The sequence below is a fragment of the Enoplosus armatus genome, chromosome 12 (assembly GCF_043641665.1).
Source record: "Enoplosus armatus isolate fEnoArm2 chromosome 12, fEnoArm2.hap1, whole genome shotgun sequence".
In the NCBI taxonomy this organism is placed as follows: Eukaryota; Metazoa; Chordata; class Actinopteri; order Centrarchiformes; family Enoplosidae; genus Enoplosus; species Enoplosus armatus.
This window is the reverse complement of record NC_092191.1, coordinates 17,361,194-17,385,747: the sequence shown is the minus strand read 5'-3', so window position 1 is coordinate 17,385,747 and position 24,554 is coordinate 17,361,194. Positions and strand designations below refer to the sequence as shown.

General features: G+C 43.4%; 3 protein-coding genes across 3 annotated transcripts; 1 reads left to right on the top strand and 2 right to left on the bottom strand.

The window, feature by feature from the left end:
• The first annotated feature begins 5,595 nt into the window (after positions 1-5,595).
• Positions 5,596-8,532, top strand: LOC139294527 (uncharacterized). The gene is made up of 9 exons (XM_070916440.1): positions 5,596-5,717; positions 5,838-5,912; positions 6,005-6,091; positions 6,181-6,272; positions 6,387-6,472; positions 6,562-6,625; positions 6,743-6,960; positions 7,412-7,558; positions 7,660-8,532. The coding sequence occupies exons 1-9, from the start codon at positions 5,613-5,615 to the stop codon at positions 7,923-7,925; spliced, it is 1,140 nt and encodes a 379-aa protein (XP_070772541.1). The 5' UTR covers positions 5,596-5,612; the 3' UTR covers positions 7,926-8,532.
• Positions 8,533-14,044: 5,512 nt separating this feature from the next.
• On the bottom strand, positions 14,045-17,192 carry ntpcr (nucleoside-triphosphatase, cancer-related). The gene is made up of 5 exons (XM_070916248.1): positions 17,122-17,192; positions 16,275-16,437; positions 16,082-16,184; positions 15,357-15,566; positions 14,045-14,758 (listed from the first exon to the last, which is right to left on the bottom strand). Exons 1-5 carry the CDS (start codon positions 17,153-17,155, stop codon positions 14,681-14,683), a joined length of 588 nt encoding a protein of 195 aa, XP_070772349.1. The 5' UTR covers positions 17,156-17,192; the 3' UTR covers positions 14,045-14,680.
• A 1,016-nt stretch (positions 17,193-18,208) lies between these two features.
• Positions 18,209-20,757, bottom strand: map10 (microtubule associated protein 10). The gene has a single exon (XM_070916636.1). It carries the CDS (start codon positions 20,755-20,757, stop codon positions 18,286-18,288), a length of 2,472 nt encoding a protein of 823 aa, XP_070772737.1. The 3' UTR covers positions 18,209-18,285.
• Between the last annotated feature and the right edge of the window lie 3,797 nt (positions 20,758-24,554).

Genomic DNA, 24,554 nt, shown 5'->3' with positions numbered 1-24,554 from the left:
CAATGTGCTCTCCATTAACAGAGGTAAATGAGCAGACTTGGACAGACTTGGGAAAAACAGGAATGCCCTTGAAAATCGTGAAATGTACTTTTTTTGGTACAGTGTCATATTTGACACATAAATATGACATTTCTTTGATTTAAAAAAAGAAAAAGAATCCAAACCAACCTATAATATAGCCTGAAGTACAGTGCAGCCAGTTGCAGAGACGCCCATACAAATCAGGACATCCACAAAAAAGTAAAACAAAAAATAAACAATGAAACAAATCATAAAAAAGTGAGGTAATATTAATAATACAAATGGGGAAAACAAAGACAGTATCATGCCTAACACATGTTTCCTGCTATAGGAAATCCGTTTAAAACCAACAGATCAGTGGTGCATATTGAGTACTTACCAATTTACCAATGTGAATATTTGTTCATGTTTCTTTCCATGGCTTCCTACATAGAGTTCAGCTCCTGAGCTAGAGGCCTACCAGTCCCACCAGTCCACCCCCCCAGACACATTAAAGGCAGCGGGAGACAGCCAGCCCTCATGCCTGCCACCCAGACAAGCTGAGCCGCAGGAGGAAGAGCAGCTAGAGGATGGGTATGAGGTCATGAACAGCATCGGACCACGAGACAGCGAGGCCACCTCCTCTGAGTCTCCCAAACCCTCTATTGTGGTCCTCAAAGAGCCCAGCAGCCCTGCTTTAGGGGGCACGGTCAACCTCATCCTTAGCTTTGGTAACGCAGGTGACAGCCAGGTTCAGGTGCTCGACCCGCCTGCTAGGACGGATGAGGTAGTGGAGGAGACGTCTGAGCCTGTCCACAGGGTGAGAAACATCCCTCATCACTTCGCACTACAAGTCACCAAACACCATTCTAGGATGCCACTATTATTGGCTACATACATTTCACCCTCAAAAGCACTGACAGAAATGATCTCTGTTGCTGCTCCTGAAGGTCAATGCAGTAACATTCGTTCTCTGTAATGACACTGCATGGGATCTCCCTCCTTGACTATCTGCTGCTCATTCCTCCCTCTCCTTTGGCCTTCATGTCTTCCTTTTTCCCCATTTTCTCCCTCAGCCCACTGAGCCTCAATCTTCTGCCTGTAAAAACTTTTGGAGGCGCTGCCAGGGGCTTTTGGAAAATACTTTGGGTAGTTTAAAGCGAAAGAGAAAGATTTATCGGCAGAGTGCAAACGAGGTAAATTGCGCAGTGTGAATTGGCATTGCATGCTGCGTCTCAAAGTGTGTCGGGGCTGCATGCGGTGTTTGTTTTCTGGGGGTTAGCATGCTCTACTAACCCGTTATAAGGTACAGCTCGTCAGCAGCTTCCCCCATGCTGTTGCCATGTCTTAAGAGTGAAAGGAAACAAGTCGTGGCAAAGTGCTATCATATTTGCACTCACCCCATCTCCACAGTCACCGCGTCTGGAAGATTTACAATTAATGTCAGAAAAGTGAGAAAAGACAGCAAACCATTTCACTGTCAAAACTCACAATTCCCCACTTAAACTGCAGCCATACATGCAAATCTAAAACCAAATGAAATAAATGTAATGAAGTACATTCTGACATGATATTCAATGGGGTGGGAAAAGAGAGAATCCATTTGTAAAAATATAAACATAATGAATGAAATGCAGTGATACATCTGTTTCTAAATTAGTGAACAAAAATCTGTTCTGTTTCAGAAAGAAATATATTGTCTTCATGTGACCGTAATGTATACAATGAATTATGCCAACCCAAAAAGTTCTAGTAAAATTGTAAGTAAAATGCTTTTCCATTGACTCATTTTCTGCAAATGACAGTTAAATTGTATTCTAGGGCATTTTATTTGACGGTGTATTAGAAAAAAACTGTGTACTATCTTTGCAGTATTTATATTTGAAGGAGTCATGTAACCCGTCAGCCTGAAAAACAAGAGGAATTATCGAAGTACACTTGAGGCAACACATGTGTATATGTTGGATTTACTAGAGTGAATGTGGATCCAGTTTTTTTCAATCATCTGTCAGTAGCCCTTTCAGCTCCTCTTGTGTAAGCTCAGATAAATGGTTAAATTCCCAAAAGAAAATCAGACAATGAATCACAATCCACTGTTTACAATCCAACTTTCCTCCGACGTTAAAACTTTTCTTTGGACCTCAACTTGTTCAATGAGCCAGGATTTAAAGCTGGAAAGCACTGATGACAGAGACAGAATGGGGGTGATGAGTAAGAAAAGCACATACAGTCTCCTCCCGGCTATGAATGTTGACAGAAGCGCTCTCTTCACCTTCTGTCATTTCACCACAAGCCTGATGCAAACCTGGTCTTGCTTGGCTCTCCACGGCTGTGCCACAATTGTGAAAAATTAGTGATCTCACCCTCACTTCCTATGAAACTTGCACTCCAAAATGGCTCCCCGCAGGAGTGCGTCCCAAACGCCAACACAGACGCAGTCATTAGACAGAGGGCTGGTGCTGAACTCTCAAGAAAGGCCCCCAGACTGCACACCATGATTTATAGTCTGGGGCTTCCACAGAAACAAGAGATTAGTCACAGAGTTGAAAGGTCAAGCCATTACAGCTGCATATGACGGCATGTGCAGCCACATATGATTTTGATTAAGTCCCGCAAGTGTGCAATTGCAATCGTGTCCATGTTCTTTTGTCCTTTCATCTAATGTCTTTCCTGATTTTTTTTTATACATTTGCATTGCTGTGTGAGGCTTGTACACTCCTAAATCACCATTGTTTTCTTGGATGTGTGGGATGTAGAGGAAAAGAGGCTGATGTTTGTCTCTGAAAAGTAGCTGATTGTCTTTGCTCTCATGTCATCATTCATCCGTAACACATGAAACAGCTCTTGTTCTCACACAGGAGAGCTGCAGGGCTCCAGCCTGCAGTAACGCATGAGTCTTTCTGGGGTTTAACCATTTGCGACAAAGCATTTACAGCCTCAATGATACGAGAGCTTAAACACACGCCTAATATCCTTTTCTTTTTACAGGTAAGTACCTACTTGCATGTCAAGGATAACAGCTTGGCCGTGGCCCCTGTGTATGAGAGTATCACCCTGCCCCGCCAAAAGAGCCGCTCTGCAGTCTCAGCCTCCCCTACGTTCTTGCCAGCCTCCCCCTCCTCCTCCTCCTCGCTGTCTTCCTCAGCGCTTGCGCCTCAGATGGCTAATGTGACCTTCCACCCTATGACGGGCAGCGGCAGCAGCTCCATCTTCAGCAGCCTTAAGAGAATGGGCAAGAAGAGAAAGAGGAAGAGAGACACCCGTCGACACACTATCCAGAAAATCATGGGAGTGGAAGAGCAAGCAGAAGGGATGCCTCACTATGCCTGTGAGACAATGACTTATGACACTCATACATGGCCGCTGAAGGAAGGCAGAAGGAAGAAGAGTTCACCAAAGAGTGGGGATGGAGTAGAAGCTATGGCCTATATGAAGAATCCCCTGCTGAAGGACATTGATACAGAATGTTCAGGGGAATACAGCATTATCCCATACGCTGTATCAGAGGGGCCAACCACAAATCATGTGAGGAGCCACTGCAGATTCCTCTCGTTGGGCTCTGTGCTGAGCTTCGACCTACCTAAGGACATGACCCTCATCCCCAGCATTCAGGACATCATTACCATTGCCCCTCCGGAGTCCAAAAAAGGAGCAGGGTCTGATCCGGACCCACTCTCCCAGAGACACACAGCCCTGAGCTCTTTCAAACAGACTCGATCCACTCCTGTCGTCACACACAGTTCGGCAGACATCAGCTTTTCTGAACCACAGACTTCAACGGTTGTAGTGAAAGATCTGCCAGATGTGGACAAGGGTTTCCAAGCACCACGTCCTCTTTCCCTGGGAGAGGATGAGGACCAGACTGTACCATGTAACGACCTGTCTACAACCCATTTCAATCTGCACGATGATGCAGAGCAGGAGTGGGACAAAATGTCATCAGAGGTTAAAACCAGTACAGCTGAAAGGGATGGGACCAGCCAGTCTTCTCAGCTCCCTATTTATGTGAACCAAGCCCAAAATATAGCTGAACATAAACATGGGTGCCCCAGTGTCCACACACTCATTCGAGACCTAAATGGACACCAGTACCATAAAAGTACAAAACCCCAGAGTGTACGTAAAGAGAGTCCTGGACTTCAGTGTCTGAGCCAAGCTTCTCATATGGTAGTGAATCTGAAGTCAACGGTGAGTGTGAGTGTCCGTCAGGACTCAGTAGACTCTGGAATCTCCACCTCCAGCAGTATCAAGCTTTGCACTGATGCTCTATGTCCAGATAACCCGCAGCCCAAGGGGGTGGTGGGGAAACTGGTGTCCCTGGAGGTGGGAGGTCTAGACTGCACTAAAACCAGGGAGAACACTGTAACAGCAACAGGTCCATCAACAGACTCAGCAGATCTAGAAACAGAGCCTGTCCACCTCGACCACCAGCAGTTTCAGGAGGAAGAAGAGGAACTGGAGGACATCTGGAACCAGACTACCAACTACAGACAGAGCATCTGCTCAGACATCATGTACCAGCCCAACCAGGAAGAGTCTGAACAACCCAGAGAGCCCCTTTCCCGCTCCCCTTCACCTAAGACCCCGGCTGTGCTCTACAGGAACCTGGCCACAGCCTCAGCCCCCAACCTCCTTGTGGCTGAGTTTAAACTGCCCCCCCACATTCAGAGCTTGCTGGGTTACGACAAGGAGCCGAGTCCCAAAGGTCACCTCCCTCCACTGGCCATAGGAGACAGGAGGTCCTGGGCGGCCTTTCCTAACAGGGAACCAGCCAACAAGACCTCAGTGACAGTGAACGAGACTGCGTCCGATCCAGTGAAGCTGCCAGATGTAGGGGACAACCAGAGATATATCTATCAATACAGAGAGGATGAGGAGGAGGAAGAGGAGGCAAAGGTGGGGGAGGAGGTGGACGTGCACACAGATTGTTCAAAGGTGAGGTCAGCGTTTGATATACTGTGATGTGAAAATCTCTATCAGTTCACCCAAATTACCAAAAATAAATAAATAAATTTCACTTTTTCCTACTGGTACGTAGGCGTGGGGATAGTTTGGGTTGTATTTGCCCTGGTTTTGACTTCTTCTTCTTCTTCTACCCCAGTACAATGGGATTGATTGAAAAATTACAATAACAAAAAGACAGTTCCTATAAAAGTGTTGACCCAGAGTAACTGAGACACTGTCTCTTGAATTTTTAAATAAATAATGTAAGCTATTCTCATCTATCATCTATCTACTCATCATTGTAGTGGGGCTAGCTAAAACCTGGGCAAATAAAACCAAAGCTATCAGCATGTCGAGACAGCACCAGAGGTAAGCGAGAAAAAGTTAATGACAATGTATTTTTATGTAATTTGGGTGATCCGAAACGTTACATTTATTAGAGTCCTAATTAATGCAGTAGTAATACATTTAAATGTTTCTACAATATCAACAAGTTTGTCAATGATCGTGTATATAGTGAATACAAATGACCCATTTTCAGTAGCTTTTATCATTGTTGCGGCAGGAAGGCAACAACTGCATGAGCAGCTAATATTTTGTCATCAGTGATGACTGTGAAATCTTCTCTTTCTCAACAGGACCAGTCAATGAGTCTACTGTCAATTCATATGGGTTTGGATGGCGTCTGTCAGCAAAGAAAAGCCTCTCAAAGCCTGGACAACATGGAGAAGCAGGAAGAATCAATGGCCACAGGAGGGCGCTGTAGCACCCTGGTAAGAGTGACTGCAAAGTGTTTCGCTCTTTGCCTATTGGAAACATGGCTCTTATGATTAAGCACAGAGAGGATTTTTTTCTGTTTGTCTAAATGTTGGTGTTAATTTAAACCCTCTCAGAGTGGAAAGTCTGAGCTGCAGTCTATGGAGGGAACGCTTGAGAGGAAGCACAAGCTGCAGCTGGGAGGAAAGAAAGTAAGAAAAGCTCCATTCAACGTTTAAGCCAGCACGGTCAGCAAATGTAAAGCCCACAGTCAGCAGCGCACACTCTTATCTTATTTTCACAGGCGGCCTCCAGAGGCTGGAACTCTTACCATGCTGTCCTATATAGACACACCTTGTGCTTCTACCAGGATAGAAAGGAGACACTGAGGGTAAGCAGAAAACTAGGGAGGACAGAAGTGATAAATAATTGAATTGGATAGTTTGAAGTCAGTGATGATCAATGTGTGCTGTGCTGCAGAGCTCTGCATGTGGCCTGCCGCTGAACCTCATGGGAGCTGAGTGTTCACCTGCACCAGAGTACACCAAAAAACCCAACTGCTTTCGACTGCGGTAAGACTTTAATGACCACTCAATCACACTGATGGTATTTTATAGATTATACAGATGTGTGTTTGACCATTCTGGCATCTGGAGGTTGTAATAATTGTCTTTTCTGACCCTCAGACTGCGTGATGGGTCTGAATATCTGTTCAATGCCTCCTCACGCTTTATGATGAAGAAATGGATGATGAAAATACAAGCAAACACAGGTAGACATTTTCATTTCCAAGCTAATGTATGCTAATTCTGAACTGATGTGGAAAATTATGTGATTCATTTATGTTTTTTCTTCTTATAGGTCAGAGTGAGTCTGTATCTTCGTTATCAAGTGTCCCCGTTGATCAAGACCGCCCCATTTCCTTGTAAGATATGATGGTTGAACAACCTCCAACTCTTGATTTCCAAAGTCAAAATGCTTCTGATCCTTACAATAAATGTTTTGTAATAAAAAAAATAAATGTTTCCCTCCCACCCTCCAGAGAGCCCCCCCTCTGCTCCAGTTGTCATGGTCTTGTGAAATGCCACTGCTCCTCCCGACATGGTGTCACCTCCACCTTCCCCAGGCACAAATCACCGGGTGCCGCCCAAACCAAAGAGATTGTTGTGCTCACCAGAGAGTTCAGTCACATGCCACAGAGTCAATTAAGGAGTGTGGACGAGCGGTCGACCATCTCATCCTCAGACGGAGGCTGCTGTGGTAAGGCCTTCTGCTCCACATTCACACTTAGCGGATGCAATACAAGCCCCGCCCTCCATTGTTGGCTACTGAATGTCTACTGAGTCACTGGTGGTTAGAAGATGCACTCCTCTATAGTTAAAGATTGAACAGGACTCCCAACATATGATTATATCACCTAAGCTGGTTTTGGTTGCTTCTTTAACCTTGAGGCTACTGTTGAGTTCAAAAAGGAATTCAAGATTTCATGCAGCTTTGTAGTGTTTCAGACTGCTAAGATAAGTGCTCCAACCATAGAGGAAAAATGAAAGGATGTTGCAGGTGTACAATGTACCACTAGGGGGAGCTAAGGTATTGTCTTACTACATATTAAACAACTGGAGTATCACAGGACTGCACAGAGTCAGCTCACAAATGTAATTGTTGTAAATGTTGGCCAGCTTTTAAAATATATTTTTTGTCCCCTCTCTAGATGATGATGAAGGCAGTTTTAAGCAGGCAATGACTCACAGACTGTCTGGAGCATCCAGAGACAACCCCTCCTCCCCCCCTCACTCCCCTGTATCCAGCAGTCAGGACTGGCTCAGCATCAAGCGTCGCTCCCACTCCTTCACATCAGGTTACTGTGCAGTTATTAACCTAAATGATCTATAACGAGTCTGTGGATCACAAACGGCTGTGTTTATGGCTCCTAATGTTCTCTCGACTGTTTTCTCTCAGCAACCTTTCAGAAGATCAAACCAATGGTGCACACTGCTGGAGGCAGAGGGCTGGAAGGAGGCTCCAACTACTGTGTGACTCTTGTAGTTGGAGACAAGTCGTCAGACAGTCCATCCGTGAGCAGGAGCTCTGAGCCCCCGCTGCTGGCCTTAGCTGGATGGCAGCAGGACCCCTATCAGGACTCTGCTCTGAGGAGCTACGCCAGCCTGCCACGGCCACGTAACAAGTCCGTCTTCAAAAAGTTCTTTGGAAAAAGAGACCTCTGAGTATTTCAAATGATGAGTCTACCAATAAAGGATTTTACAAATGGTTTCTAATGTGCAGTGCACATATGTGTTGAAAAGCAAAAACAAAACGCTACTACTGACTATATTTATGATCGGAAGAGCTACCACGGTTTTATTTTTGATGTGTTTGTAAATCACTTCATAGGCTGAAAAGTCCTTATAATAAGTCATTTTTATGAGTGTTTATATTGTTGAGTGTATATTCTTCTTTCTCTTGTCAAGTGAAAGGAGCAATACTGTGTGAGTGTGCGCTGTGTAGTTCATATTTCCTTTTGTATTGTTTTTGGGATTGTTGTGTTATTGGGTTAACAGTCTCTGTATAAAGTAAACCTAACAGCTCAGTGGAGAATCCGTTTACAAACCAAATTTAGAGAATAATCCCATTTATATCATCTTTATTCAGTTATGACCAAGTATTAGCAATATCCTGAACTCTGCACCAGATCATTACAGCTCCCCTTCTTCACATGTACAGTGTGTGGTGCACCAAAGCATTTTCTTCCTTACACTAAAGTCAGCAGTTTGATACTGCTTGAGCTTGTTTGGTATTAACACTTTTTAAATACTAGCAAAGACTATTCTTAATAAAACATTTTAAAAAAACAATGATTTGCTTCGGCTGTGATTAATGGATGAAGATATTTATTTTTAATACAGTTGTGTTGAAAATATCTCTTATTCAGGCTTTGTTGTCATCGCTGGAGGCTTTGAAGAGAAAAGGGATTAGATGAATAGAGAGAGATTAAAGGCCAGGCCAGGAACATCTTCACATCATTAGCCTTAGTTTTGCATATTAAAAACCTGCCACCATTCAAAGACATGATTCAACCAAATCCATAATCAACATTGCATTTTCTGCAGACATTATAGCTGCATAATGAGTCATATGCATAAAGAGTTTGCAAAATGCTACTGTTTAGCATTACAAAATATGCAGCGATTCCCAACCAGATCTCTGAGGGACAGATTAGTTACAGCAGATTTAGAAAACATGAACAACTAGAAAAGGCAAAATTATCTAAAGAAAATGTAAAATTGCAGGTGCAAACCCTAAACAGGTTGAAAGGTCAGTTAGTTGTTTACATGAGCGATGTTGTATTTGAGTTGCGGCTGACGTTTAAGCACTTAAAGTCGTTGAAGTGTCGGTTGAAGTGAAAGCATTGTCAGGGTTTGAAATGTCTTTTGAAGCGTAAGAGCCAAAAGCATCTGAAATCAAGTTTAAGTCCTGTAGGCAGTTGCAGGCAAGCACTGAAAGTAGTTGAACTGTCTGTTGACGTGAAAGATAAAAGCAGCTGAACTGTCATTTAAAGAGTAATGAAAGCTGTTAGTTGAACTGTAAAAAGTGAAAGCAATTGAAATTTCAGTTGAAGCGCCAGAGATAGTTGAGCCATGTGCACTGTTAATAGTTGAAGCGTCAGTTGGTGTGTTAGCAATGACAGCAGTTAAAATGTCAGTTGAAATAATGGCTTAAATAATATGTACCATGCAAACACATCTTCACATAATGAAAAAAACTTTAACCACCAGCCCACCACCACAATTGTCAGAGCAATTCACACATTATAAACACACTTTTGTAGAGTAGCACTATCACAAATGTAAAAAAAAAAAGAGCTTTGGCAAAACCACTGCACCACCTTCCAGATCATATAGCACTGCCAAAAGTCACAGTGTGGTCTTGGCATGTATATACGCATACACACATGCATAGAGCAGCTACAGTAGTGTATGGAATGGAAAAGGCTCGAAAAGCTCTGCGTTTGTAGTGCAAATTTGTCAAAAGCAGAGGCATTAATCATGGCAGGTCAGCAATCTGTGAATCATTATCGAGTCTCTGTACAGACGAATGCTGTATGACTCAAACTCTCAAAGTACTGTAAAATATTCCCTATATTTGTTCCGTTTATACACAAAATCCCCACATAAGTCGTGTCCATGTGCCACTGCAATGATCTGATGATACGTTATTGGTGTACTCTGCGCAAGACAGGTTAATAATCCACGATGACATCCAGAATAAGATTGGTAAATTCACGTAGTTGCTGCATGCACATATGGCACCCATTTTCTTGATATGCATAGACTACAAACATTTAGGTTTTTCCCTCCACAATAAAGACAGTTTTTGTGTGTTTTTCCTCTCTGTCAAGTTTGGAATGACAGCCACATCCTTTACGGCCCTGAGGGACGCAGCAACAGCCAATCGATTGATCACCATGCCCCCGATCTTTGTGTCCTCTCTGTGCCCTCTGACCTCCATCTCATCAGTTGGCAGCTCCTACTGCTTCCTTCACAGCTCGGGAGGTTTCAACCCCCCCTGCAGAGATAGTGATGCACTCACTCTGCTTGTGTGTCACCACATTCTGGAGGCTTCCTCTCGGAGTGTGGGATTATATGGTGTGGCAATGGAGACGTGCACCACAAAACACAACGCCCGCGCACTTCTCCACACTTGGGTTGTTGCATTTCCCCTGTCTAACCACTAATAACAGCCCCACATGACATATCCTCCCCAAAGGTGAGGTAAAGTCCAGGTTTTGTCACGTAGCCGAGTAAAAAGAGACTCACAGGGGTTACCACAGTCATTCAAAGAGATCCGGAGATCACAAGGAATCATCAAGGTAGTGTAACAGGAGAGGGATGTCCTCAGGCCTCGACCCCTCCCCTGCTGTTGACGGAAGATGGTCTTTGTGCCTCTGGAAGTACGCGTGACTCTTCAGACATCACTGATTTCTACAGGGAATACCTTAGTGGCTGCTGTTGAGCCATTACATCAAAATAAGTATAGACGTGTCAGTATTTTTGGTAAATAATAAATGCCACTCAACATATTTGTTAAGATCATGCAAAGATTTTCCATTTATTTCCACTCTCGTGCTTCTTTGAGCTTTCATCCCAGGCTCAAAAGGTAGGCTTGCAGAGGGGTGTGCTAGTGGCCCGGACACAGGCTTTGAAACCCAACACTGTCTGCCTCCAGCAGCCCCGGGGAGCCCATGAAAGTGATGTAATGGGAAGAGTGGTTGAGGAATCATTGGTGGTGGGCAGCAAGGTGGAATAGCGGTTAGGAACCCAGATCAAATGGCTTAATTTCCACAGCCTTCGGATCCCATTTGACATTAACTGCCCGCCTGTCAAGACCAGCGGACCTTAGTTATGCCCATTAGCACAATGAGGTGAATTAAAGCTCAATTATAGCTTTCTGAAATCCCAATGCTTGTGGGCCATGCAAAGCCTTGTGGCAGAAACTGTGAGAACTCACACACCCAGCACATGCTGAGAAATGACCTTGATTTAGGGGAGTATTGCTTTTACCATGTGCAGTCTTTGGCACTGAGAAAACTGACATCACAGATGCTAAGAAGCTTTAGCTCCACATCTTTCAATAAATCATACGATCATCTTGGGAAATAAACAGTGAATTTGAAGTCTGGCTTGGGGAAAGCTGGAGCAGGCTTTTGTGTATCTCCCACATGGTCTTTGAACAATATGTCAGATTTTCATCAGCTGTGTTCGGCATTTTGGTCAAGGGCTTCTCGGACAATATATCATAATATGTCCCCCCTCTACAGCCGTCGTTGTGCCTCCTGGGCTGGTACCACAAAGTGCAATAACTGGAGAGAAATTTCCTCATCTAAGCCAGCTCCCCACCATCCACCCACTACCCCTCCCTCCTACCAGCAAGCTCCCTTTTGTCCTGGATTGTTGGTAAGCTCCTTGCATTTCTGTGTCCTCCATGTATGGAGGGATAAAGGGTACAGGGTGCCACATAGACATCTGTCCCCCCCGCAGATATGGTGCGAATGCATCTCTGCGATATGGATATTAATTCACTTCACATTCATTCAAGCTATTCTATATGGCTTTTCACGCAACACTCCTCCTGCTTAGGACACATCAATACATTCAAGTCCCCTGACAGTGTATCCAATTGTTACAGCTGCACAATGGTTATGTATGAACAAACCCATGGTGTTTACAATGTAAAATAGCAAGCATGATGACCACGTCTGGATAATGTTACCATAAAATATAGTAATGAGATATAGAGGGTTTGTTGAGTATGAAAGGGGTTTCTGTTCTATACAAAAAGAAATACATAATCCTCCTCTTCTACTACTACTACTACTACTTCAATTTATCATTACTTTTAAATATCTATTTCAACTGTTTATCCATTGCCTTTAGCTATTTCTCTAGCCCTGTAACGCCAAGTGTATCATATTTGATACATGAGTTTTTGAGACCTCTACATCATCAGTGTTTTTTCCTGAAAAACCTGATGTATACAATCAGACACATGCAGTGCACCAGAAGAAATTGAAGCCCAGGCAGAAACCCATTCCCCTGCGAAGGTTTCAAGCTGCTGTTGGCATCTCTCTCACAAGTGCAGGAAAGGGCAAAATCAAGTGTGGCAGACCACTATCCTGTCCAGAAGCAGAAGGAACCCCCCCCTCCGGCAAAAGGCCAACCTCTAGTGTGCCCCCTGATGTGAGAAAGGATGGCATTGAAACTCAAAGTTTAATGGGTTAAAAATGTTGTGTTTTGTGTTTTTGTACAAAAATGATACAAATTAAAACTCATATATGCAAATTGATATTTAATTTCTTTTTTTTTTATTTGTCAGAAGGTTCAATAAACACTCCAGTTTCAAAAAAATTGAATTGAACTATTTCATGGTTCAGGCTTTGCAGGGTTAAGTATACTTTTAGCTATCTTTTTTAACTATTGATCTATCACTTGAAGCTAACTGTTCTCCGCTTCCTTGCTAGTTTTCACACACTCAACACGTGGTGTTCAGATGTTACAGCTGACTCAATATGAGGATATTTATTCAAATATTCAGATAAAAGTAACCAAAGGTTTGATTTCTATTTTTCAAAATTCATCGAGCGACTCCATAATCTTCCCCTGGGCCCCCTGGCAACTGCAAAGTACCCCTGGCTGGGAATCACTGCTGTAAATGATATGCCCATAATATGACAATATGGTTGCTAATTGCATCATAACACATCAAATACATCCACACACACACACTTGGTAAAACTGGCAAGCTCTTTGTCACTGTTACATAACCCATCTGCTACCCTGCTGCAGGGTGCTGAGGATCACCTTCCAATCAGGAGAGCCAGTCCCCTCAGCAGCACTGCTTGGCTTGCACTACCATGGACCATACCATCAACTCTAATCACCCATTAAGTCTGCGCTTACAATAACAATGCAGCGTCATATTTCCTTGTTAGTTAAAAAATACGACTATTGCAATGTTGACTTTGAAGCCAATTCAGCGACTGCTAGTGCCAGTTGATCCAGAGGTACGTCAGCGGTGGCCACAGAACAGATGCTGGCGCAGCAGCATGTCTGACGCAGATCACAGCTGGCAGCTCTCTCTGCAGCCAACCTGACAGGTTACATCAGTTATACAAGCAGTGTTAAATAACAAGCCAAAAAAGCCTTCCATGAATTTTCTCTTTGAAATGACCTGAAGATGCTTTGGTGTTGAAACAAATACATTTGCCAGAGGGTTTCTATTAAAAACCTTGCTACAACTGCCAGACTTTGGAGCTCACACAGAGTCAGTGGAAATCCACTTGCAGCAAGTCTGTGTATGAAGTGAACTACTGACAAACTCTTGAACCTTGAAAGTTCTTGAGCTACTTTAGTCTCTAAAAATCGACCTTTTCCTAATAAGCCTACATTCATTAAGAATATAGCCACTTTGTCTAAAACAAAGTATTAATGTGGCAGATTTCATTTGCAGCTGATTGTTGACAGTCACAGAGAGCTTCACTTTTGAACTATATCATTGGAATAAATCCTTCATAAATGCACTCGGACATCTCAAACATTCCATATCACGCTATTTATCCTTTAATGTAATCTGACTGCACACTGACAGAAATTCCCTCTCCCAGAATGAAGCATAAAATCCCAGAAACCAAAGTGAAGCATATTTGTGCTGCTGAATATGAATAAAAAGGCTTATCATCAGTATGAACACATCTGAAATTGCTAAACAAATGAAGAGTTTCCATCTTTAAATATAAGAAATGAATACCAGAGAAAAACAATCTTGTTGTTGAAAGACAATAACTGTTTATTTTTCAATCTTTTTTGTTTATGCTAGTGGATGAATAAACCATGAAAGAATTGAACATAGTTGCACCGTTAAATATTGATTGATTTTCAATGAGCACATCCTCAGGTTGACAAGACAAACAAGAGAGGCTCATGTAGCAAAGAGCTAAATGAATAAACAGGCACTGCGTTGTTTGCTCCTTTATAAAACAAATGGCACCACTTGTCCTTATATCATACACTAATAAATGAGAAATGCCTGCTGGAGTTTCTATGAGACCCACAGTGAAATAAAAAATAAAACAGAGCTGCTTTGAGGACTAGCAGTGTTTGACTCTGAGAGCACGGGATATGTACACACTAACTGAACAATTCCCCTGCTGTGTTCCCTCTCACAATCAATTATTCAGCGTGCAATCCATTTTGAGGCTGTATGTGAAGGGAAAAAATGAATTGTGTACATAAATACATGCATGTGACACACTAACTCTTCCAGCGGCTATGTATGCCCTTCAGGTTAGGTCACAACCCTGTTATGAAGCGTGAATAGTCTGGATGTGTGTACTGTATATGCACTGACACAAATAAAACTTGCTGTCAGCACAAAACCACACACGAACTGCAGGGTTTTTCCCTTTTAGTGGCTCTGAATCTCCATATTAGGTTGTGGGTTTTAGACAATTTTGTAGAGTTTCTACAATGTCTTGTAGAATAGCATTTCTGTTTTCCTTAGACACCTAAATGAGGAAAAGAAATAAGCAAAAATCATTAAAGATGGCACATAGGTAGTCTGCAGATAATGTAAAATTACATAGCGTGCTGCCAAAGATAAATAACATGAGAAGTGTGACAAATGTCTTGTCCTGTAGGATGTAAGCCTCAGAGGAGACAGTGTCCACTTTGAGATTATCCAACCACATGTTGTAAAGACCTAATCTCTGACCTACTGTCTCATACGTGAAATCAGAAAATCATGTGTTTGCCAAAAATGTTTATACTGCCTCATAACCTTGTTTGATAAAATAACTACCCCAGCATAGTGAGTATTTTGCATGACAATGTCCATAACTGAGTCTTCCGTGATAAATTATTTTGACATTTGAGACCACCCTTTGTTGTTGAATCAGTCACGCATGATTTAGAGTTAATCCTGCTATAGGAGAGGGATAATGGAGGGCATGCCCCTTCTGCGTTAGTGAGCAGGCTGATTGCCCTCCTAAGACCAAGTGGATACAGTATAAACACTGTCCTATGGCTATTGTGGGACTTAAAAGCTCCTAAACTGACCTAAATATCTCTTTCTGTCCCAGAGAGAGTGCAAGAATTTGCACTCACTGTGAAGACCTTGACATCCCTCCTGCTCCGCACCTCTTCCACGAGACCCAGTGGTTTACCCTTGGGGATGGGGATGGTGCCCAGGACGGTGCAGGAAGAGCTATCTAAAGTCTGTCTCACCGACCTGATGAACGACTGGCTGAAGAGCTCCATTTTGCCGATCTCGTCAATGACAAACACCCTCCTGCTGCCTCCGTCTGCTGACCCCACCTGGAGACGAGAGATGTTAGCATTAAGCACAGTCAATGCATGCGTAAATCTACTCTTGATGTTAGTCACACAAGTGGCCATGTGGCTAATCTAACATGTGGGGAAAGCTCATCACGTTAATGTCCCATGTGTGTGAATCTCACTGACAGTATGCCTGGGACAGTGTTTGTATGTTACACGTGACAGGTGATCTGCAGTGATTACAGAGACGCTGCAAGTGAGATGAAAGTGGAATATGTGACGCCAAGGCATAGACACCTTCCTTTACCGTGCATGTGCAGGCGTCACTCCGGGCTCACTTTACATGCCGGATTAATCACGGTCAGTGACAGCCAGACGGCACCACGAACACTAAAAATGTCACTCTGGAATTTATGTGTTTGCAAGCCTCCAATTATTCCATCAATTCTGGGAAAATCAAAGGTTTGATGATTTCTGAAGTGGGAAATAAAGGGGGGGGTTTCGCTTGCTTGTCTATTGATGAGGGTGAGTTTCAAAGGCATGTGCTGTCTTACGTTTCTGAAGAGGGGGAGAGCCAGGTTTTCAAATGAAGGCAAGTCAACCACATACTGCCCAACTGTGTATTCCCGTCTGCCATGAGATGAACCGGGAGGGTCTCTGTAAGTTAAAATAAGGTGAAGGAAACTAAGAACAGCATGATGAAAGAGAGCAGGTAGTTTGTTTTGAATAGGATGACAAGCCCACTACCTGATTCTGGACAGGTGGCCCCTCTCTCCTGTCACTGTGACTACATCAAAGCCGACTCTCCGGCCTCCCTCCCTGACCTCCTCTGTGAAAAACCCTTCAACTCCCACTCCGGACGACACTAAAGCTTCACAGGCTTTCTGGACCAGGGTGGTCTTCCCCACACCTGTAAGCAAAACAAGGGACATTTCCATTTCCACCACTGCCAATTAGTAAGGTTCAGTTGTCCCACTAAAACCCAAAAACAAATAACAATATCACACTCACAACTGTGTCATGCAAAACACAGCACACCGGTTTGAACATGAACGACATAGCTGGCTCTGTTTCGCTTATCAAATAATATCAAGGCACAAATGCAAAGTAGCAGGTGGTATTTAAAGGAAATACCCTGAAATCAGGAGCTGACCTAGGAGGTCTCGGAGAGAAACAAGACTCAAATATCTGCAATATCACAATTCAAAACTGGGGTACAGTGCCTTACTGTTAATCCATGCATTGCTGATGTTGGCATCTCAGTCTACTAAATGTATATAACGTTGAACCAATATATCTTTGAATAGAAGTTACTGAGTCATATCATATCGACTAAAAACGTTTAAAAAAAACGTCTCTTTAATCTTTGTAAGGAGTTAGCTAAAGGAATAGCATAAATACCTAGTTACCATAGAAGGTTACCAATAAAACTCGATATTAACCGGATAAAAAGAGCGAAAACAAGCTAACTTTCATCACACCAACGTTAACGTTTACTGACTGGTACTCCGGGTTAACATAGCTGACTGACTGGTCTGGATTTAAAGCGACTTTAACTTCAACAGCACCCAACACACGGGATGTCAAATGTTACCTGGAGGTCCTGTCAGAAAGACGTGTTTAAACATTTCACTTCACACCATTCAACATGCTGCTACGGCTCTTCCGTACACATCGAGTTGACGCATGCGCGTTAGGCACTAGACTGCTGAACTTTATTTTGTAAAAGACAGCACATCAAAGCTAATTTCCCTATTTATTTGCTTTACTTAAGTAAAACGAGCAACACCACAAGTCCTGCATTTAAAAATATATCAAGAGTAATAGTACCATCCCTGTCAGTGCTTTACATTATTTTATTGGACTAATATTACTAATGCACAGTGCATAATGTAAGCAGGAGGAAGTCATAGTCATATTTTATCTGTTATGTATTTTTGTGTACATACCGGCACTGTTATTGTGCAACATATATAATGCGGTTCAATGCTTAATATAGGTTTTAAAATATTAATCTGAAAAGTATTAGAGCTGTCAAATAAATGTAATGCAGTAAAAAACACAGTAGCGCCTTCTGAAATGTAGTGGAGTATAGTTATAGTAAGTAGCATAAAAATGAAATACTCAAAGTACAAGTACTTTAGAATTCTACTTGATTACAGTACTTCCATTTCCACCACTGCCAGTTGGTAAGGTTCAGTTGTCCCACTGAAACCCAAAAACTGCTAAACAAATCACTCTCACAACTGTGACATGCAAAACACAGCACACCGGTTTGAACATGAATGACATAGCTGTCTCTGTTTTGCTTATCAAATAATATCAAGGCACAAATGCAAAGTAGCAGGTGGTATTTAAAGGAAATACCCTGAAATCAGGAGCTGACCTAGGAGCTCGGGGAGATTTTCAGCTTGTGTCAACTCTACTGGAAATGAGAGCTTATAAATGAAATGATTTGCATAAACGGCACGCATATAGAGATTTTCCATCTTCTTATATGTTACTAAAAGACTCCACACTTTATGCAAATGTCCAGTGGCCTAGTATTAACTGAGTGATTAAGACGTGAAATGATCACATTATTTCTACAAAAAGCTTGTCTTTATTCAAAAAGGTTGTCAGACATCATAACTGAAATTACACAATACACGTTTACAAATTTACATATTTTGTGTCCAGAACAATACTACTACTCAACTGTTTCACGTGGTTAAAGGACATAGTGTAGCGTTTACGTGTGGAATTCTATATTTTTTCTTTACATAGTGTAACCAGGCAGTTTGTCGGCCACTAGCTTAGAGATATGCTGATACTCCTTTCTGAAATCCAGAGAGCCAAGCTCATCCTCCAGTTCCTCTGCCTCCTGTGGTTCAAAGGAGGATATCGATTCTGCAGAAAATCCTGGGCCGCTGTTCTTGGTTGACTCGCTCCTTTGGCCTCTTGATGACATGAAACTCTCAGCTACAGAGCTCCTTTCCACTCTGCTACTCTCTGTCATGTGTTTTCTGGAGCATACGGTTCGTAAGGAAGCAGACCCGTCTCTGTCGGCGTCATCAGAGGAAAAGCTGAGGGCCGAGGCGTGGGTTCGAGGTCGGATGATGTGTGTACCCCTCAGGGCACGCTGTGGGGAGCTGGGGGCTTTGACGGGCACTGGGAGGACTGTCCTCTTCTGGAAACCTTCAGAGTCAGAGCTGCAGAAGTCGGGGCGGACAGGAGACTTGGGAGTCTTGGCTCTGGAGGGCTCTGGGCTACTCGCAGGGTCAGGAGAGTAGGCATCGCTGGGCTCAAGACTGTTAAAGTCATCAGCGTAGTCTGCTTCCTCGTTTCCTTCCCCGCTGGAGTCTGAAAATGAAGATTTTGGGCTGCTGCGTCTACTGCTTCCTGGAGATTCAATTTTCTCTCCGTCAGATTCAGACTGTGATCGATTTGAGTCACTGTGATGCTTCATCTTGTCTTTGTTTTGAGCAACATTGTCACTATCCACACTGGGGATGTGAATACATTTCAAGTCTCTCTCAGAAAGGGATGGTTCTGTTCTGCGGGAGTCTCTGTCTTGTTTACCTTGATCCTTCGCTTGCAAGTTTTTGTGTTTTAGTGCGATTGTGTTTTGTAGTGCAGACTCCGATGTGATGCCTTGTATCATTGTCTCAAAATGTTCATTGAGACTGCAGCTCTGATTTAATACTGATTTCCTTTTGCTGGACTTTGTGATCTTATTACTTGACTTCGTCTTTCCTTTACTTGACTGTGTTTCATTCTGTATTAAGTCCATGCATTCACGACGTTTTACTTTAAGAGGAGAAACTTGCTTCAGCCTTAGATTAAATGTTTTAGTTGTACCATATACAAGCTTCGTCCTAGGAGATGTACTGGAGCTTTTTCTCTCAATCAAAGCTTCTTCTTGTTTGTTTCTCAGTTTTACAGATGCAGGCCTAACTACTGGTGTAGAACAGTTTCTGGGGGAGTGTAAGTGTTTTAAGTGGGGACTCTGCAATGATTTGGTATGCGCCTTTTGTGCTGTGTTTCCTTGACCAGCTGAAGGCTCTGTGGAGGCAGGCCTGTAGATCCAAGCTAGACTGGGGTGAATGGACAGGGGCTGGTGTGGGTTCTGGCCATTCAACTGTGACAGCTCAACAAGAAGAGCATTTAGTAGAGGCAACTGTCGCAAGGCTTCCCCGAGGACATTTGGAGTCACCCCACTCGTTTCTTGGTTTCTTGACATTTTTACATCATGTCTTACTCTCTGGTCCATCACTGGAGAACTTACACCTTCAATTGTATTTTCAGCCGTGTCTTCCTCTGAGCACGTGTCGTCAAATGTAAAAGCCTCTGAGTCTAGATTCAGTAATTTGCAATCCCCCCCTTCATTCCTGCTTCTCTCCTCAGAATTACTGTAGAAGAGATGTGGTGGACAAAATAAAGTTAAATCTTCTTCAAAACTGTTTCCAGTTTCTTTGACTGTCTGTGGCATTTGGCTTCTTGTCTGCATGGCAACACAAACACCACTGTCCTGTTTCTCCTCAGTAATCGAGGCATTCCCAGTTGATGGTTTGCTGTTTTGGATGTTTCTGCTAACATCAGACTTGCCCAGTGTGGGTGAACAGACATTCCCACGGTCAAGAGGCAATAATTCTGTAGATATGCTTTTCTCCATGATGCTTTCTTGTACATGTTGTCCTCCATGTGCACTGGTGCTTTCAGGACCCCTCCTTTCTGTGATATGTGGCAGTAAACTAGCTCCCAGACTTAGCAGTTTATAAGTTAGGGAAATTGATCCCATTTTCTCTCCCGTGAGGTTGCACACACCAACAAGGCCCCTTTCACCATGACAGGAGGGAGTAGAAACACCATGTTCAGTCGCATCCTGCCTGATATTGTCCATCACTTTTGCCAGTGAGATAAGTGAGGTCCCGACTAACTTGGGGATCTCCTCTTTCACATCCAGCACCATAGCATAGAGGGGGGTGTTAGATAGATGGGTATGCAGCGAGTTCAGGTTCATTTTGAAGAGACAGGACTTGCCTCTATTGAAGGCGTGTTGTCCTTGTTGGTTAATGCCACCACTGCTCTGCTGAGGCTGATAAATGAGCAGCGTTGGGAAATCCAACAGTCGTACTCCGAGAGCCAGCTCGTCAGAAACTTTGCTTTCTTTCTCGATTCGGATATATTCCACCAAAAGCTCGAATGAAAACAGAGTCTCCAGAGTATCATTATTTTGTCGTGCTGACATCCTGAAAGCTGCGTGATCACAAAAAAACCCAACCAGCCAACTCAGTAGCTGTTAGCTAATCCGCAAACTCAAGCTTTTAGCTTCTGTCGCCTCCATGGAAACAAACTGTCGCGAGAATTTAGCGTCATACAATGCCCCGGGATACCTGGGAAATGTAGTTTCACTAGTAGTAGTATACTGTAGTATTGTTCGTGTTTGTAAATACAAGAAATTATGGACGTATGTTCCGAATTTAATCAAAGGAAAATAGAAAAAGAAAACTAAAAACGGCATAATAACAAATAACCGGTAACAACAGGAAAACACGACACATTACAAGCACAGGTCGCAGGGATATGAAGATGATCATTTATTCAGGTTCAGTTTGGGAGAGCAACTTTTCTGCAGTTCACCAGATGGTGCCACTGTGGGCTTATTGGACTCTTAGACTAAAATAGTCTGCGTTGAATGCCAACAAGGTCACCGGACTAAGTTTACATAGCAGGCTCATTACTCACCTACAGCCTGTAGTGGACATTAGTCTGTTAGTCTCCCTTCGACATCAACCAACGAGCCTGTGATGGTAACGTGTCATCATGTGGGCAGGAGTGAACGGCACAGAGTTTCTACAGGCGTCGGGTGGGCGGAGTCTCCTTCCCTGCGTGTTGTCATCACGGAGATAGGTGCTGGATGGATATCGCTATGGTCTGCTGCTTCAGTCTGGAGGCTGAGACTGACAGAGAGGGAGATGTGAGACCGACCACCACGGCTCCAACTGGTTTACCCCGTTTAAGGATAATCGACAACGTTAACAGTCCCGCAACCCCGACAGGACACCGCTCACATTTAAAGGTAAGAGCCGAAATGTGTTTTTCTTCCCTCGAAACCGAGCAACAAAGTGAAAAGTAGGGCTGCAGCTGAAAGTGAGGAGCGCTACACTCAGCGAGAGTGGCGACAGACGGAGAAACTCACTGGCGTGTCGATGGTGATAGTGAACACAAAGGATAAAGTTACTCTCGGGCACCGGAGCAGATGTTATTTGAGCGACAAACTTAAAAGAACAGGAGGATATGGTGTTTCAGGAGTAGCCTATCCATAGCCCATATTTCTGTCTATTCATTGCGTGTATGGTTTGAGCTGTGGTGCTGTTGACTTATATGTTTGTTAATTTACTGCCTCACATACAGACCTAACTCTATGCAAAACACTGCCATTTTCCCGAAGGCAGGCTGTATGATATTTCACTCCGTTTTTTAAATATATTTTTTTACTGTTAATGATATTCCACATTGACGTCATATTTTTGGTGATGTGGTGGCGGTGTGCGTGCGCGCGTGCTGGTTGTGGGAAATTGGACTGGATTTGCACAGAAATATTTTTGAATGGATTTGTTTAGTGGAGTGCTTCCATGAAAACGGTGGGGGGCGATAAAGGCATCATTGTCCAACTGGTCATGGGTAATAAAGCCTTCTCATGGCCGCTGTAGGTGAAGCCCACAGAGTGGAGTCATTTTTATTTATGCAAGTAATAATCAAAGAAAATCACACTCCCTGCTGTGCTTTACTGTTTTATTGTGTGCTTATCATTACTCTTCGCAGCAGTGGGAGCTTGTCAGTCTGTCCAGACAAAGAACGATTTCCTTTAACATCAGACTTGTTTGTATTCTCCATAAATAATATCTGGCAGTCTCCTTGTACACAGCATGTGCAATCTTGGTTTATTGCTGGCTGCTCCTGTGCCCCATTCAACATACAGTGTTCTGTATACTCCACTGGGAGAATAAACAAGTGAAATGTTGTTTGTGTCCCAGCACCATATCCTTTGCTGTCTTCCTGCAGGAAGTTTAGGCTCCTAGCTTCCCAATAAGGGGAAATAAATAGGCCCCATTCCTCTGCTGATGGCTAGCTGCAGACACAACAACCAGGTGCTCTTGAGTGTACATGTAAGTTTCCATTGTTTCATTTTTAGTGCTCTGGATTTATGTCCTCTGGCTTCACAGCTCCCATCTGAACAGATCAGGCATAAAGACTTGTCTGGTCCTGGAGCGTTAAAATCAATAAGACACCATTATTTTTCATAGGGTTTTATGTCTGGGAAAGATTATTTTTCCATGGGGCTGTGCTGAACTAAGTAGGCATAGGAGTGTTTTAAGATGGCTCCAGTATGTTCATAGCCTGGTATAACATTTAACATATTTTCCTTTAACGCCAAATATATCCAACTAAACTCCAGCTGTCCAAAGTATGCACACCAGGGAGGCAATTTTTCAACTGACCATTCTCCTCAATGCGCATAAAGACATCTGTAGTGATGTGTGAATAATTTGCTATTATTGTGCACGAAAGCGAAAAAACAACCCCATTAATCTGTTCATTCTACATGTAATGATGCAAATATTTCTGTAAATTAACCCGTTTTCCTATAGAGTTTGGATTCATGCCTTTCATCATTATGTAGTTGCACCCAATACTTAACTTGTATTTGTAGTGTTTCATTTGATTCATACCTTGTTGAATTTTCTGTTGGAAAACTTACATTACAGAGGGGAAGGCAGGCTTTTTTCCAGATAGATGAAAGATAGAGTCAAGACAAGATCTTCCCTAATGTAGATGAAAATGAGGCTGCCTAGGTACCCCATCTCACCCACTGCCAGCAGCGCACTCGAACTAGAGACCTATTCAGCAGCCATGATAATGACAGTGCCAGGGAAAGTCTTTCAATCTTAGCTTGAATAGAGATCTGTTGCATTCTGCCATCAATAGGATGCAGGGAGGGCCCTGCAGAAGAAACATGTTCTCATCTATTTCTAACAGCGTCTTATGCATGGCTAACCAGACAATGGGTAATTGAGGTCTTTCAAAATAAAGTTATGTGCACAATGTGTGCTCAGCTGAACAATAAGGCACCTGTCATGATTGGCAGAGGAACAGCTTCCTGTGACATGCCCACAGGCCATATCCATTTGTTATCATTGCAGAGCTGGTTAGGATGTCTTGTGGCCTACTTGGCTTGGAGACGCCCCACTAGAGTTACAGCTGTTATGTTGTGTTTGTGAAACAGAACTTGCCTGTGAACATATTACCGTAACACAGAACTGTTTGGAGGCTTTCTTTAGGTTTGGGGAAATTTCTTAACAGTGGTGGCTGATTCCAGTCTTCTTGTTACACCACTCCCCCAGTGTGGCAGACACTGTCTCCTGGTCTTTCCCCTCGTTTGTCTCTGTTCCCACGGTGCTTTGCTACCGGTGTGCTGACTAGTCACGATTTGGAGAACAGTAGAAGGGGGAAAAAAAACTGCTGAAGGACTTAGGTTCAGACCACATTTGTGAGGGGTGATACATTTCTCCTTATTGTACCATAGAAGCATGCCAAACCATGTGGCACCCCCCCCCCCCCCCCCCCTTTCCAGCAGAACCCACACCCCATGCATGTGACAGGGATCAGGAAACCTGGTCTGGTCTGTGCCGGCTGACTGGCTGGCTGGCCAGCCAGGAGTCACAATGGGCCTCCCAACCAAATCCTGTTGCTTCAAAACCAACCAACCAGCAGACAGGGGATCACATGCTGCCTGCTCCTGTTGTGAGAGCCAGACTTTCTCTCTGTCTTTTTGTCAGCCTTTGTTTTGATTGCAGTCTGGATTTATGGAAGGATTTAAGCCCACTCATCACTGTCAGGGAAAGCACAGATGCCGTCATTAGGTTGATGTTTTTTATGAATCGATCCCGTGTACCACTTGGTCTGTTTGTGATGGATGTGGGTGGTTTACTGAGCAATGTTCACAGTGTGTACAGTACAAAGTCGGGAAATAAGTCTCTCTTT

Excerpts from the sequence above, each read along its gene's own strand:
- ntpcr (XM_070916248.1), bottom strand. The coding sequence starts at position 17,155 with ATGTTTAAACACGTCTTTCTGACAGGACCTCCAG. Across the intron at positions 15,567-16,081 it reads CTCTCCCCCTCTTCAGAAAC|GTGGGGTCAGCAGACGGAGG; the intron begins GTAAGACAGCAC and ends TCTCGTCTCCAG. Across the intron at positions 14,759-15,356 it reads GGGATGTCAAGGTCTTCACA|GTGTCTAAGGAAAACAGAAA; the intron begins GTGAGTGCAAAT and ends TTCCTCATTTAG.
- map10 (XM_070916636.1), bottom strand. The coding sequence starts at position 20,757 with ATGTCAGCACGACAAAATAATGATACTCTGGAGACTCTGTTTTCATTC.
- LOC139294527 (XM_070916440.1), top strand. The coding sequence starts at position 5,613 with ATGGGTTTGGATGGCGTCTGTCAGCAAAGAAAAGCCTCTCAAAGCCTG. Across the intron at positions 6,626-6,742 it reads CAAGACCGCCCCATTTCCTT|AGAGCCCCCCCTCTGCTCCA; the intron begins GTAAGATATGAT and ends CCCACCCTCCAG. Across the intron at positions 7,559-7,659 it reads CTCCCACTCCTTCACATCAG|CAACCTTTCAGAAGATCAAA; the intron begins GTTACTGTGCAG and ends GTTTTCTCTCAG.